Source organism: Asterias rubens, chromosome 13, assembly GCF_902459465.1.
Source record: "Asterias rubens chromosome 13, eAstRub1.3, whole genome shotgun sequence".
Classification (NCBI taxonomy): domain Eukaryota; kingdom Metazoa; phylum Echinodermata; class Asteroidea; order Forcipulatida; family Asteriidae; genus Asterias; species Asterias rubens.
The window spans coordinates 6,312,147-6,328,945 of NC_047074.1; the positions used below are offsets into that span (position 1 = coordinate 6,312,147).

The 16,799-nt window shown below is 41.4% G+C and overlaps 1 protein-coding gene across 4 annotated transcripts in view; it reads right to left on the reverse strand.

The window, feature by feature from the left end:
- The window catches only part of LOC117298419 (cysteine protease ATG4B-like), a 35,284-nt gene extending 20,640 nt beyond the window's left edge, over positions 1–14,644 (reverse strand). For 2 of the 4 annotated variants that reach the window (XM_033781671.1, XM_033781674.1), the window contains exons 1-6: positions 13,567–13,784; positions 7,451–7,621; positions 4,447–4,545; positions 3,755–3,853; positions 1,886–2,038; positions 835–1,122 (exon numbers count right to left, since the gene is read on the reverse strand). In XM_033781671.1, coding sequence (XP_033637562.1) covers positions 835–1,122; positions 1,886–2,038; positions 3,755–3,853; positions 4,447–4,545; positions 7,451–7,621; positions 13,567–13,591 — 835 coding nt within the window. In that variant the 5' untranslated portion in view covers positions 13,592–13,784. Of the gene's footprint in view, positions 1–834; positions 1,123–1,885; positions 2,039–3,754; positions 3,854–4,446; positions 4,546–7,450; positions 7,622–13,566; positions 13,785–14,556 lie in introns of those variants that run through there. The other 2 variants (XM_033781672.1, XM_033781673.1) reach the window with 2 other exon arrangements.
- Between the last annotated feature and the right edge of the window lie 2,155 nt (positions 14,645–16,799).

Below are 16,799 nucleotides of genomic sequence, written 5' to 3' on the forward strand. Positions count from 1 at the left end.
TTAGACAAACTTCATTTAAAAAAAGATAAGACTGGGAATAAATATTCATAAATACCCCAGACAGTTTTGCTACCCCTATTGGTGGAGAGCGCATCACGTGGGGGTGTTTAAACAGTTGATAATGACCAGCTGGAGCTGTTCACAACTGGTTGTTTTCGGAAAGCATTTTCAACAAAACCGGCACGGTCATGGACATGCGATGAAGGCCAGAGTCGATTGCAAGGGCCTTCATCCCACTGCCACAACCCTGCAAGATTTTAATTGGCCGTTTAAGAGCGAGTCACTACTTATTTATTCCCATTCATGAATGCCGCTTTGGTTAAAAGGCGTAACAAAGTAGAAAACTCTGAAAATACTTATCTGTTCACCACGCTCTTGAGCTCTGTTACTAGTGGTGCATTTTTATTATACAGTTTTCGGATAGCATTTGTGTCGGTAAGCCGATTGATGCGTAGATGCATTACTACGCGCACAAATGCTATCCAAAAACTGTATAATAAAAATGCACAAGTAACAGAGCTCAAGAGCGTGGTAAACAGATAAGTATTTACAGAGTTTTCTACTTTGTTACGCCTTTTAACCAAAGCGGCATTCATGACTGGGAATAAATAAGTAGTGACTCGCTCTTAAACGGCCAATTAAAATCTTGCAGGGTTGGGGCAGTGGAATGAAGGCCCTTGCAATCGACTCTGGCCTTCATCGCATGTCTATGACCGTGCCGGTTATAGAATGGCCGTTTAAGAACGAGTCACTACTAATTTATTCCCTTCTTGAGACATGTGATCTGTCAAGCTTGTATTGGAAATGGTGGATCCAATCAGTGTTAATACTCACCAACAAAGCCTATAAAATAATGCGCATGATTTGGCTTTCCTCCAATTACACCAAGAGATTGAGTCAAAGTGAAGCATCTTTTCAGGCGTTGTATATAAACTGCATTGATCTCATTTAGTCCAAGTCGTAGTGGTATGAAGAGCAGCACAGGTCGCCACCTTTCCTTTGACACTGCTCCTGCACCACAGTTTGTATCTTCTACTGTTCCATTGGGAAGGACTCTACTGCACTCACTACTTTCACAAGGTGCTTTTACATGGTCTGTTGGTGAAGCCAGGCATACCTTTCCTGTATAATCATGGAATTAAACATGTCAGTAATGATGGTGTTGTTAAATTCAATCTATTATACTTAGTTCATGCAGCAAAGAATGAGAACTTAAAATTTAATGAACGGTGATTCATAGGCCAGCCAAACAAATGTTAACAATAATGATCAAACAACTACTCGAAATAAAACAAAACATTTCATTTTTTAAACAGTTTGGGGGTTCCAATTTCAGCCTAGTCGAATGTGTAATTTTTTACAGTTGTGCATCTTCCTTAAATTTCTTGAAAAGTCAAGCGGGACTTGTGACTTTCAGTTGACTTTTTTATTTTTAGCTAATCGATTCAAATCAGCCAAAAAGAACAAAAAGTCAACACACTTTCCAGCTTAGATCAGGATTACAAATAGAGGTGGTGTACTGTGTGGCGGGTAAAAAGCAAAATGTATTACAAAACATAGGGGATTGAAAACAAAGTAGCAATTTCTACAAACAAAAGGGATGCTAATTTTCAACAACTGTTCGTGTGCTTATTAAACTTAAATACTTGTTTAAAATAATGTTTGAAGTTGACAAAAGAACTTCAAGAAGAGGAATAATCAATTGTATAAAGGTATAACAAAACAATTGATGCACGCTGTGATAGGGGTTCTTGGGTTTGGTACATCCTTGGGGGAAGTCCAGGGTGCCATTTTCCTCCTCGGGTGTATAAAACGCGTGCAACAATTGTGGGAGAAGAGGGAGGAATTGTATAATGGCACACAATTAAGTAGAAATGAAACTTACTGATGTCCTCTTGTACCACAGTGTTGTCAAGGGCTACATGCACTGCTAGGTTGCTCCAATTGTCAAATGCAGCCAGTTTACGCAGAACTTGTGCAACAGTATTTGGTCCAAACCACATTCCAATTGATTTGCCTTCACCAACACCCATTTGTGCTGTTTGAAATTAAAAATACAAAGTATCGTTTTTCAGTATGGTTTATTAACTGTTACTGTCAAAAGTGGTACATGTATCTGTGCAAGAAAACAAGAACATATGGGTTGACTGGTCATGGCTGGGAGAGAAGAGGGAGGAATTGTTGGCTCCCCATTGGTCTTGCATTACCGTGCTAAGAACATGAAAAATGAAATATAACATTAGTGTCTGCAGTCACGTAGGGTGTAGAATGGCTGGGTTCTACAGCTTGTGAGGGGATATCTGCAAGTTGAGAACAAAGGCCAGACAGTGTTGTTATTGGCCTTGTGCCTCTGCCAACATTTTTATTTTGTGTGACCGGTGAACCCCCAATCATTTCTAGCGGATGGTGCAACAGGGTATAAACAGGACTTGGAAAGAACCACCAGCGGGTGGTGCAACAGGGTATGAACAGGACTTGGAAAGAACCACCAGCGGGACCCGCGCGAAACTGCCAAACATGAGTTATGAGCATACAGCATGTACAGTGGCAAGCAAAGAACAATGCCAACACACCGGATACACACAGGAACGGGGACCGAAGGCAGACAGAGGTGCGGGTAACATATGGGATGGGAGAGGGAAGGGGCACAAGCTGGGACAGGGGATATGTAGGCCTTTGGGAAAAAAAAAAAAAAGACTCATAAACTATATGGGATAAGAAAGTAATAAACTGAATGTAAACACGTTACTGGGAAAGAACCACTAGCGGGACTCGCAAAACTGGAAAATATGGATGGGATCCAATCGACAAATAATGAGCAACAGAAAAAAGACGGGCAGGTGCAGTGAAGTGTATACAATGTCACAAAGCCACAGTAATTTGTATTGTTACCCTGCCCTCCACTTACTCAGTTAAGACGCGTCTTCTCTGCATGAAATTACAGTTCATTGTAACAGCCAGGGGTCATTGCAATGTTGGAATACAGTTCATTGTAACAGCCAGGGGTCATTGCAATGTTTGAATACAGTTCATTGTAACAGCCAGGGGTCATTGCAATGTTGGAATACAGTTCATTGTAACAGCCAGGGGTCATTGCAATGTTGGAATACAGTTCATTGTAACAGCCAGGGGTCATTGCAATGTTGGAATACAGTTCATTGTAACAGCCAGGGGTCATTGCAATGTTGGAATACAGTTCATTGTAACAGCCAGGGGTCATTGCAATGTTGGAATACAGTTCATTGTAACAGCCAGGGGTCATTGCAATGTTGGAATATAAATCATGTGGAAATATCTCACCCGCACCTCCGTCTGCTTTATGTGGAAGTGTCGTGGCCGAGTGGTTAAGAGCACCGAATTCAAACTCTGGTGTTTCTGATCAGCAGAGTGTAGGTTCGAATCCCCAGCCGTGACACTTGTGTCCTTAAGCAAGACACATCACCATTGCTTCGTCCTTCGGATGGGACATTAAGCCATTGGTGCCATGTGTTATGTAACGCATGTAAATAAACCCAGTGCACTTATCGAAAAGATAAGGGGTTCGCCCCGGTGTTCCTGGTCCGATCGGCAGCAAATTGCGCCACAGCACCTTGTAAAACATTACACGGTGCTATCAGAATTAGGTCTCACAATTCAAACGTAGTCCCACATCTGGCAGGACATACTGCATGTTTCAGCGCCAGGAGTGTCACTGAGTGATGGACATGTGCGCTATATAAGAAGCCACAATTACTATTATTATTATCATACCTACCTATTTGCTGTATTGAATAAGGACTGTCTTTTCTGTCTAGGAACATTTTCAGTATTCTTATATAGTTCTCTTCCGGTTTGGAGCGGCTCCATCTCCAATCTGTACAGTTAAAAATATGATTAGATATTTAAGGCCATACATACATTGCGTCGATGACTTCCAGAAATTCAGGTTTCATAGAGTCCTTGAATGACATGGAGGCTGTTGCCCCTGAGAGTGAAATTACTGTTGATCTTGTTGATGTGATTTATTCTTTAGCCATGTTCACATAATAATTGACTTTGAGTGTGATATGCATTACTTTTGTACGGCTAGGGAAAGTAACATCTTTAATGTGCCATTGTAAGTTACATGTACATCTGTACATGATGGCACATGTTATAACTCTAATTGACAATGTTCAGATGGTATAAAGTTTTATAGAATAAACTTTTAAGTTAACTGCTATGCCAGGGGTATATTTATTTTAATCAATACCACACAGACCTTGTTGAACATTGAAATGAAGAGTGGTGGCAGAACTTAATGAATTTATGTGGGGATAAACTGCTACTAACATGACTAATCCTTCAAATTTCCATATTATATAAATTCCAGGACTTGGTACAAATTTGCAGAATCACCTGATGACATGGTGTGTTTCCCAGTTTGGATAGCCTGAAACAAACATTGTATTTAAACCAATTTGTTACCTCTGCCAAGATGTCTACATATGAGAGCTTGAGCCAGCATCATCTGACCACATCGCAGCATACAACCCCATCCTTGGTCTGAAGTTGGCCCTGTACCACCTGTAAATACAACAAGGCAACAACATCAGATACAAAATGCCCTAAAACTGACTGACTTAGAATAATCTCATTCTTTGATAGTTGTTGCACATAAGAACAAATACAGTCCAGGGCAAAACCACTTAAAGCAATAATCAGGGACAATTAAATAGGTGATGTACTGTAAACTCCAATTGAAGCAATACATTGAGTTTTGAGAAACAGACTGTAAATGACACAACATCATTTTAAGAAACTTGATTAAATTTAAACTCCAAAAGCCTAACTGTTTTTTCATTATGGAATTTCTTCTTTGAAGAGGCAGTGAACAAAAAATTACCCATGATACATTTGTACATCTAACATGGTATTAGCCTACCCGTACGTACAGTATTTACATGTACCTGTATTGTAGCCAAATATGCAGAGTAGCTAAAAGATAACGACTACAGTACCCCATTTAACGAGCTTATACCTCCGTAACAAATTGTGAAGTTTCATTGGTCGAGAACCAATTGATCATGTGATGTGATACAAAACTGCTTGTTATACCTCAGAAACAAACTGTGAATTTTGATTGGTCGAGAACCAATCTTGTTATACCTCTGTACAAATTGTGAAGTTTGATTGGTCGAGAACCAATCACGTGCCGTGCAACAAATACGCATGTTACATGGCTCGACGGGCCAGGTAACATGAAACATGTGAAAGAGTGATGTACACCGATGTACATCACCTTGATTGTTCCCAGCGTTGGTCGATTTCCAGCGCTGTGTACGAAACAACCGCGGGTTCGATGGAATTGTTTCTTGTTCGTCTGCTAATTTAAACAATGAATATTTCGTCGTAATAATGTTTGAAGATGACAACATAACTTTGAGAAGAGGAATAACAATTATACAAAGGTATAACAAAACAATTGTTGCACGCTGTGATTGGGGTCCATGGGTTTTGTACACCCTCGAGGGGAAATGGCACCATCGGCTTCGCCTCGGCTCGGGTTCGCCTCGGCTCAGGTTCGGCTTCGCCTCGGGTTCCATTTCCCCCCTCGTGTGTACAAAACGCCATGGACCCCATCACAACTTGCAACAATTGTATAATGTACCATGGCTAAGGATGTGCACTACGCGCAATGCACAGCGCAGTCGCGAAAGGGTAACATGAGTTTTGTTAACTGGTGTACATTACATGTACCTTGATCGATCCCATCGTTGGTTGATTTCCACCACTTTGTACGAAACAATTACGGGCTCAAGGGAACAGTTAAACAAAAATTGTTATTTGAACAACAGTTCATGAACCACTGCATACTCCGTTGTAATAATGTTTTAAGATGCCAACAGAACTTTGAGAAGAGGAATAATGATGTTACCGAGGTACATGTAGGCCTATAACAAAACAATTGTTGCAAGCTGTGACAGGGGTCCATGGGATTTGTACACCCTAGGGGCAAATGTAGCCTTTAGTCAAGACCCATGCGGCACCCCCCCCCCCCCCCCACCCCCCCCCCCCCCCAGATGTCAAGGACACATGATGACCCCGGATATCACACAAACACAAAAAAACAGCGCGACCGGTGTATTTAGGTGTTTTGGAACCATGTTTTTCTTTACTTTTTGCCACAGATTTTGGCGGGAGAAATGATGCATAATGCATGAGTGAGATAAGAAGACACAATACCACAGATCACACGCAGGGTACATGCCTCATCATTAGGCCAAAAAAACAAATTGTTGGATTGTTGGATATTTTCTTTTTTAGTTTTTAGGTCAAAGAATGCCCAAAACTGCATTAACGTTTCATGAAAGATCTAGTTGTCAAAGAAGCAAGGCATTTTATCTTAATACATCTTCGATAGCTCTTTTTGCGTCTTTATTTTGGCAAATTCCTTCAAAAACAATTTCCAAGAGTCATTTCATTCACCATGTTTTTTGTCCGTTCAATAAACGAGCGATACCATTTAAGGGCATTACTTGCAACAGCGCCTTCTGTTGTTCAATGGATTGTTAGACTGATTCCTTGTGAAATCGTGACGTTGGATAAACGGGCGTGTGGTTAAAAAAAGGGAAAACCCCAAAAAAGTCCAGGGAAATCCAAAAGATAGGGAAATCCAACATGTTTTTTTAGGCCTTACCCACACACGCATAATGGTGTCCCACTAAAAAGTCACGTGCTGAGGGCAACACACAGAAGGTGCATATAAAATACCTACATGTACATGAATGACTGATTAGATGAACGAGTTAAAGCGCTTCGCCGCTCACGCTGGTCTTTTTTCGTCCGTAACAGGCTGGGGGTGCCACCGCTTAGACATTGTTTCTTTTGTTATAGCCAAAATGACACTGGCCTTTGACCTCAGGGGTACAAAACGATACGCTATTGTTATTATTATTATTATTAATTTATTTTTTTTCTTGGGGGGGGGGGGCGCCTCCCGTAGTTATGGGCCCGTCTGATCCTACAACACATGGGTGTACATCAATGTGTGTAATGATGAAACTGTAATGTGAGGTAACTAACTAAAATACAAAAAACCTCATAAAAACAATTGATTTAAAAAATTGTTGTCATCTCCATTTACAAATGTAATGTTCAATACAAACACATTAAAGACACTGGACACTATTGGTAATTGTCAAAGACCAGTCTTCTCACTTGGTGTATCTAAACATATTCAAAAAATAACCAACCTGTGAAAATTTGAGCTCAATTGGTTGTCGAAGTTGAGGTCTCGAAATCAAATTCGTGGCAAATTACTTCTTTTTCGAAAACTACATCACTTTAGAGGGAGCCATTTATCACAATGTTTTATACTATCAACCTTTCCCTATTACTCGTCACAAAGAAAGGTTTTATGATAATAATTATTTTGAGTAATTACCAATAATGTCCACTGCCTTCAAGAGAATATTGATAAAATACCAACCTATGTTAGCAAAACCTCTGCGATATGTCATCCACAACCTGGAGACAACATCTACCTTTGCCTCATGTCGCTGTCGCTTCATGTCATACTTCTTGCCCAAAATCCATACGGGGCCTTTATCTGTTGGGAAGTCTTCTATTGACACCATTCCGCTTTCATATGTAACACATGCTGGAGATAGCAAAGTGGGATGTAATGTGCAGAGTAAGAACAGTTATAATAACAAAACTTGCGGCACATCTTTGTCAGGGAAACAGGGAGTGAGTGTATGGAGTGGCCAAAGACACAGTCAGCAAACAATAGCGTGGTAGATGGTCTCAATAAATTATGGACGTGGCAGGCTCGACTGCTTATAATCTGTTTTTTATTACAAAGCAGTTTTGTCATACCATGTCCCAGCATGACCAATGGGTTTTGATAGGTGTTCGGGCAATACAAGCACAAACTTATGATATTGGTCTGGGTTTTTTCTTCTTCTTCTATTAGACATCTTCTTTTTTCCTTATCTTCTTCTTTCCTAGAACTCTTCTAAACAAGATACCCAGAGATGCCAAGTTCAGAGGCCAACTATGCGTGAGATTTTTCAAAGCCTACCCCCCCCTAATTTTTTTTTTATTATTTTTGTTCTCTCTCTCGGAGAATGGAAAAAATTCATTTGTTTTAAATACATGATTTAAAACACTACACAAAGACCATAGTCCTTGTGGGCCCCCATGGATTCAATCGTCTCGCCCTTGGTGGACTTCAAATGTTTTGGGTATGTATTGGCCTTTTTTTATGAATTCACATTGTTTTTTGTTCCAAACTCTTTGACATCTTTTTAAAACACAACAAGCTGACAAGTTACATTGTAACCTAAACATGTTGTAAAACTCATCCAAAATCCTTTGATGAAAAACAAAATCGAAAAACAAAAGAGGGGTTGAAAAAAAGTTTTGTCATCCATTTGACAACATTGTACTCCTGATCGATAACGCGCGTACGATTGCAAATGCATTTAAGTCCTCCTCCAATTCTTACTTCCAAGGTTGCAAACATTGTGTTATTGATGCAATTTGATATTGTGGTGACAAATATGATATTCTTTTGGGTTTTTTTCTTTCTAGATGTTATGAGAGGGAAAACTGAAGAACACAGTCCAGTAGGCGATTTATGAGCTTTTTTATTTGATCTAATTTTGAGGCATTGTGGCTGGGTGGCAAGAAAATCAAAGTCCAAAGTTAAATTACAGTGGAGTTGTCTGGACAACTCGACAGTTGAGAAAACCAGAAAGTTTGAAGAACTCAACGGTTCAGACAACTCAACTTTGAGACAACTCGAGGGATGGCCAAGACAAGTCGACAGTTGAACACCCCTTACCAACATTGCGAAAATAAGCTGACACAAACCCCACCCGTAAAACTTGTAAACAATATTATTTTTGAGAATTAGCTGACTGCAAACAACTCACCAACCAAAATAAAAGGACCGAGGCTACACAATGTATGCAAACAAATAGTTAAAGGTCAGACATTTCTTGGGCTGGTCCCCAGCCCCTTTGCCAATGACCCCGTCAACACTGACTCAGCTGCTGCATGCTGGAACACCAATAGACAAATAACACTGACTCAGCTGCTGCATGCTGGAACACCAATAGACACATAACACTGACTCAGCTGCTGCATGCTGGAACACCAATAGACACATAACACTGACTCAGCTGCTGCATGCTGGAACACCAATAGACACATAACACTGACTCAGCTGCTGCATGCTGGAAAACCAATAGACACATAACACTGACTCAGCTGCTGCATGCTGGAACACCAATTGACACATAACATTGACTCAGCTGCTGCATGCTGGAACACCAATAGACACATAACATTGACTCAGCTGCTGCATGCTGGAACACCAATAGACACATAACATTGACTCAGCTGCTGCATGCTGGAACACCAATAGACACATAACACTGACTCAGCTGCTGCATGCTGGAACACCAATAGACACATAACATTGACTCAGCTGCTGCATGCTGGAACACCAATTGACACATAACATTGACTCAGCTGCTGCATGCTGGAACACCAATAGACACATAACATTGACTCAGCTGCTGCATGCTGGAACACCAATAGACACATAACATTGACTCAGCTGCTGCATGCTGGAACACCAATAGACACATAACATTGACTCAGCTGCTGCATGCTGGAACACCAATAGACACATAACACTGACTCAGCTGCTGCATGCTGGAACACCAATAGACACATAACACTGACTCAGCTGCTGCATGCTGGAACACCAATAGACACATAACATTGACTCAGCTGCTGCATGCTGGGACACCAATAGACACATAACACTGACTCAGCTGCTGCATGCTGGAAAACCAATAGACACATAACACTGACTCAGCTGCTGCATGCTGGAACACCAATTGACACATAACATTGACTCAGCTGCTGCATGCTGGAACACCAATAGACACATAACATTGACTCAGCTGCTGCATGCTGGAACACCAATAGACACATAACATTGACTCAGCTGCTGCATGCTGGAACACCAATAGACACATAACACTGACTCAGCTGCTGCATGCTGGAACACCAATAGACACATAACATTGACTCAGCTGCTGCATGCTGGAACACCAATTGACACATAACATTGACTCAGCTGCTGCATGCTGGAACACCAATAGACACATAACATTGACTCAGCTGCTGCATGCTGGAACACCAATAGACACATAACATTGACTCAGCTGCTGCATGCTGGAACACCAATAGACACATAACATTGACTCAGCTGCTGCATGCTGGAACACCAATAGACACATAACACTGACTCAGCTGCTGCATGCTGGAACACCAATAGACACATAACACTGACTCAGCTGCTGCATGCTGGAACACCAATAGACACATAACATTGACTCAGCTGCTGCATGCTGGGACACCAATAGACACATAACACTGACTCAGCTGCTGCATGCTGGAACACCAATAGACACATAACATTGACTCAGCTGCTGCATGCTGGAACACCAATAGACACATAACATTCGTTGTGTTGTCCGAATGGTCAAGTTGTCTGACATTCACTCAGGCGGGGCCAAGTCTTAGGTTTTGTGTCCACAGAATTTGGTCAAATTAAAAGAAGTTAACCCACCTTGTTCACATAACACTGACTCAGCTGCTGCATGCTGGAACACCAATAGACACATAACATTGACTCAGCTGCTGCATGCTGGAACACCAATAGACACATAACACTGACTCAGCTGCTGCATGCTGGAACACCAATAGACACATAACATTGACTCAGCTGCTGCATGCTGGAACACCAATAGACACATAACATTGACTCAGCTGCTGCATGCTGGAACACCAATAGACACATAACACTGACTCAGCTGCTGCATGCTGGAACACCAATAGACACATAACACTGACTCAGCTGCTGCATGCTGGAACACCAATAGACACATAACACTGACTCAGTTGCTGCATGCTGGAACACCAATAGACACATAACACTGACTCAGCTGCTGCATGCTGGAACACCAATAGACACATAACATTGACTCAGCTGCTGCATGCTGAAACACCAATAGACACATAACACTGACTCAGCTGCTGCATGCTGGAACACCAATAGACACATAACATTGACTCAGCTGCTGCATGCTGGAACACCAATAGACACATAACACTGACTCAGCTGCTGCATGCTGGAACACCAATAGACACATAACACTGACTCAGCTGCTGCATGCTGGAACACCAATAGACACATAACATTCGTTGTGTTGTCCGAATGGTCAAGTTGTCTGACATTCACTCCGGCGGGGCCAGGTCTTAGGTTTTGTGTCCACAGAATTTGGTCAAATTAAAAGAAGTTAACCCACCTTGTTCACATAACACTGACTCAGCTGCTGCATGCTGGAACACCAATAGACACATAACATTGACTCAGCTGCTGCATGCTGGAACACCAATAGACACATAACACTGACTCAGCTGCTGCATGCTGGAACACCAATAGACACATAACATTGACTCAGCTGCTGCATGCTGGAACACCAATAGACACATAACATTGACTCAGCTGCTGCATGCTGGAACACCAATAGACACATAACACTGACTCAGCTGCTGCATGCTGGAACACCAATAGACACATAACACTGACTCAGCTGCTGCATGCTGGAACACCAATAGACACATAACACTGACTCAGTTGCTGCATGCTGGAACACAAATAGACACATAACACTGACTCAGCTGCTGCATGCTGGAACACCAATAGACACATAACATTGGCTCAGCTGCTGCATGCTGAAACACCAATAGACACATAACACTGACTCAGCTGCTGCATGCTGGAACACCAATAGACACATAACATTGACTCAGCTGCTGCATGCTGGAACACCAATAGACACATAACACTGACTCAGCTGCTGCATGCTGGAACACCAATAGACACATAACACTGACTCAGCTGCTGCATGCTGGAACACCAATAGACACATAACATTCGTTGTGTTGTCCGAATGGTCAAATTGTCTGACATTCACTCCGGCGGGGCCAAGTCTTAGGTTTTGTGTCCACAGAATTTTGTCAAATTAAAAGAAGTTAACCCACCTTGTTCGTTTGGCTAGTGCCTACATGGATGTATGCATGGCTTAGATTATATTTGGTTTAATATTGCAAAGTTGAAATGATCTTTCAGCATGGAGGTAAAAATACAGTTATTTTACTTGGGGTCTTCATAGCATGATGGATGGTATACAAATATTGAGTGGCTCAGAGTGGAACGGGAGGAATATTATCGCAAGGTAAAATTTGGACTGTTCCATTTCACAAGGCGAAGCCGAGTGAAATGGAACAGTCCAAATTTTACCGAGCGATAATATATTCCTTCCATTCCACGAATTAAAGCCACTCAATATTTGTTTTAAACTGACATATAGATCCTTGTCATTTGATGTATTTAAAAGTATAACATTATGAAAAATCACACAAATTACTGACAACCAAAAATCATAATCGCCAATGCACAAATCAGATCACAACCTTTTGCACAGGTGCTCCTTTGTTTAAGCAGCGGCGCTGTACTGCTCATAAACATTGGGAACAAGGATGATCCTAACTGTTGAATGAGAACTGCTATTCCCCATGGGCGAATAGGTCTTTTTGATCGCCGGTGCGGATGGGAGTAATAGTGAATGTCACGTGAAGTAAGTTCCACCAATCAAATGACAAGGATCTGTATGTCAGTTATATAATTTAGGCTATTTATAGCTCCATGTTTATAAATAGTGATCCCGGTAACTGACTCAACACTCAATCATAAACAATCCCAAACTGGCCTCACCATCTCATCTGACCGATGGTGACGATGGTGACCATGGTCTCACCATAAGGTTTATCGCTATATAGCAAAGTATCAAGAGAGGGCGCTGTTTAACCAACACAAAGGTATAGGCGTTGCGTACGCTAGTCGTAGAAACTGCATAGAAACTGTCCCGTATGCCTTCCCACAACGCATTGCGGTTCTGAATCGCGGAAAAACCTTATGGTCATAATATATGACTATTGTCATACTATGATCATTCCAATCCATGGTCTCACCAAAAATAATGTTTTGTACACTATTATTGTAAATTAGTAATGTTTTGTAAATTATATTTTGTAAACATTGTCATTGTGTTTCATTTCATTTGTATGGATAACTTTCCGTATGGCGCCACCACTTTTTCACTCATTTTTACAAAAAGGGATATCTCATTGAGGTAAATTAGATACTATATTATTTCATATCAAATGAAAAAGTGGTGGCGCCATACGGAAACTTTTCCATTTGTATTGCTAATCATCATACAATATATACTAACTTCACCTATAGTATAGCTAGCCTAGGCCTAGCCCTAGGCATCGGTATACATAGACCCAGTATAATTTCCAGTAACTGGGATGCTGTACTCCTTTTTTTCAAAATGTTGGTATGTACGTACCGTACCGTGCGTCGTACGACCGAATCGATAATGACAAAATTTCGACAAAAAGGAGTAGGCCTACATATATTTTCACACAAACAATTTATTTATATCTGCTCACCAATATTACCAAGTGCGATGTCCATTATTAATATTAGTTGGAAGACAATTAAGCCTTATGACATAGTTATGGTGGTACGATATGTGACGACGAAGGCAGGTGACCTCAACATCACTTCCTTTTGCACAGGCATATGACACACAGGGAATCCCAACACAAGTAGTTACACGCTCAGAGATCCCGATATCCAAACACAAACAAAACGCAGAACAATCCCCAACGATGACTCTTCGCGATAATGATATGGGGCCCTTTTCGAAACGACGGTTTCGGCTTTTGGCTAGCTTGGCCCCGCCGGTTGATTTGACAATTTGCGCGTGATTTGCGTTAACGCGCTCAGGGCTTCAGACGAGAGAACGGAGCCTCAAGCCGAGTCCAAAGCCGAAGCCGTGGTTTAGAAAAGGGCCATGTCTAGTGTGAAAGTGTGAAGTTGGTTTCTTGTTTGACGTTCGAATGTCAAACAAGAACTAGTTACTTGTTTGACATTCATCATTCATTTGTGCATAAATTCGAATAAATTAATTGTTTATTCATCTCGATTTCATAAAGCTGTTAAGCAGAAAATTCTGCTTAGATAATTAATTTTCTTCGCTAATTAAAAAATGGGTGGGGCATCTGTCACAAAAATGTAAATTTTATTGACTTATCTGGTTATCTACAGTTTCTGCTATAGGCAATTATGTGTCTAAAGGCCCATTAACAAGTTTTGTGCTAGGCTTTATATTGGGCCGACCCAGACCACCTAGGCCGGCCGCGGGTCTATATCAGGCGCGGATCCGGGGGCGTGGGGGCGGCGCGCCCCCCCTTTTTTGTCAGGGGGAAAGGGGAAAAAAGGAGAGAAGAAAAGAAGAAAAAAGAGAGAAAAAAGGGGGAGGGGGGACACGACACCAAATAAACTACATACCTTGGAATTCGTTTTCTATTAATAACCCGTCATTATGCCTATTATGTGCACTTTGTTTCAGTGTGGACCACTATTATTTCACTCACGAGGAATCTGTGCGTGCATGTAGAAAGCGTGTTTCCCAAAATGAACATTAGCGCGAAACACCTGGGCCCAGTTTCAGCTCTATTTCCGCCGTGAATTCGTAGCTTGCGATCACCATTCTACTTCCACCGACCAGCCCTGGTTTCGAGGAGGATCCCCTGCGTGCGAATAAAATCACACTCTTGATTCCTCTTGAAAATGCACGCCCTGTCATGCCTGTCATACATTTCCGGCGTAACATAGTGTGAAATAAAATAACGTCGTAAAAACTGTTTTGGTTCTGTTTTCAGTAATTCATATGAATGACTCTGTTAACCAATTTTAGGTCTCAAAATACCAGTATTTTGATACCGCAATTATAAAATGTGCAAAACATTGATCGCCATCACCGACCAGTAGGGTCAGCAGATTGGGAAAAAAATAGCCCCCATCCGGCCGGCTAGCACCTTTTATATAAAGTTCTTCCGGTTTTTTTAGAGAAAAACAAACCCCGATCGCAACGATCTGCATCATGACACTACTGATGTTATGCTTCTGAAGTTAGCCCTACACCTAGATTTTTTTTTTTTTTTTAAAGGGGGTAAACATGAAATGATTTTTGAGTGGGAACTTTCTCAGCCGTCTTGACAACTTGTTCCGTTTTCAGCGGGGCGCGCACACGGCCGTACCAATGATAAGTCGGGTTCCTTCACAATTTGTAGCATTTTATTGTACCATTATTGATAAGTGGTTATATACCCGACAACAAAAAAGGAAAAGAATTTTATATCAAGGGTGCTAGGGCCAAATGGGAATCAAAGTGTGTTGAATCGGTTTTCAATGGTTTAAACCCGCCGAGCTCTGGTTCTTGATAATTTACCCCGACTTCGTCTCGGTAAAATTATCAAGAACCTGGCCTCGTTGGGATTAAACCACTAGTTGAAAACCTCTTCACCACACATTGATTCCCTTATAGTTGAAAACCGATTCAACACACTTTGATTCCCATTAATAAATACCTTTTCGGTCAAAAACATCAATACATTTTGGTCAAAAGGTAAAATAAATGCAAACATTGTTAGATTTCTTTCAACACAACACCCCTCAAGCTATAAAATGGTAAAGCCCTCAGCCGCCCTCGGGTAAACAACTCCTTATAAAGGAATGCTGTGCGCGCGTATCGCGTGATGTGGCACAACTGTTTCAGCCGTTGCTCTCGACCAACAGGAATGAAGAAACTGTCTTAAGCACAGGGGCCAATTTCATAGAGCTGCTTAAGCAAAAAAATTGCTTAAGCACGAAAATAGATCGCTTATTTTTGTTACTGGGGCAATAATTTAATGCCATATAAATTGCTTGTGACTGGTATTTAGCTGTCATGGTCATGACCATTTCCACTTGGTTTCATGTGGTACCTAGAATCTTTGATTCAGCCCATTATTTTGCCTCTTTGTTGGGGGTCCATGCGCTACACGCAGCGGGAGGTCCCCGGCAGACATCCATATCTGACTTATGTCAGGTTATCCACTAAATGTTCCTGTACTCAAATATTGGTACCTCGTTCCTTTAACCAAAGTGCTCTGGGCTGCCGGTCTAGTACAGTATTGTGCAGTCTGCTCAGAGCGCTCCGTTTTACCGTAGTTCTGTAAAATAATATCGCTCCTCGATTGACGTCACGAACAGCGCTCTCTCGGGTCGGGTCTACTTTTAAATTTGTAAGTAAAAACTAATTTTTTAGAACCTTAGTTAACTGTTTATTCATAATTCCACTCATCAAAACACATATTTAGTGGCAAAAGCTTTATTTTGACAAAATACCACTTCCAGGTGACTTTAATTAAGGTCGAATTTCAAAAGTTACAAAGCCCCTATTCACTCAGCATCACACACAAAATCAAGACAGAAGACACAATAGGTTCTCCTTTTTTACGTTACATGAAGTTTATTGCAGTAGCTCCTTGGTTTTCACAGCACTGCTGGTATACTCTCTGCTTTCATCTTTATAAACTCTACTGCTGATGATTCTGAAGATAGTCCCCAATACTTGGTGTGTCCTCCATCACTGTCCTGAGCGGCAAGAATACGTCTTCTTATTGGGTGTGGTCCTTGGAGCCTATAAACAAATGCAGTAGAAGTAGTACCCACATGCAGCCAGGCCAGCTGTCAGTGTCTGGGCCCATTCATAAAGCATAAGCACAAAAACTTGCATAGACAAATATTGCTTAACAGAAACTGTAGGATAACCAGATAAGTCAATAAAGTTTAC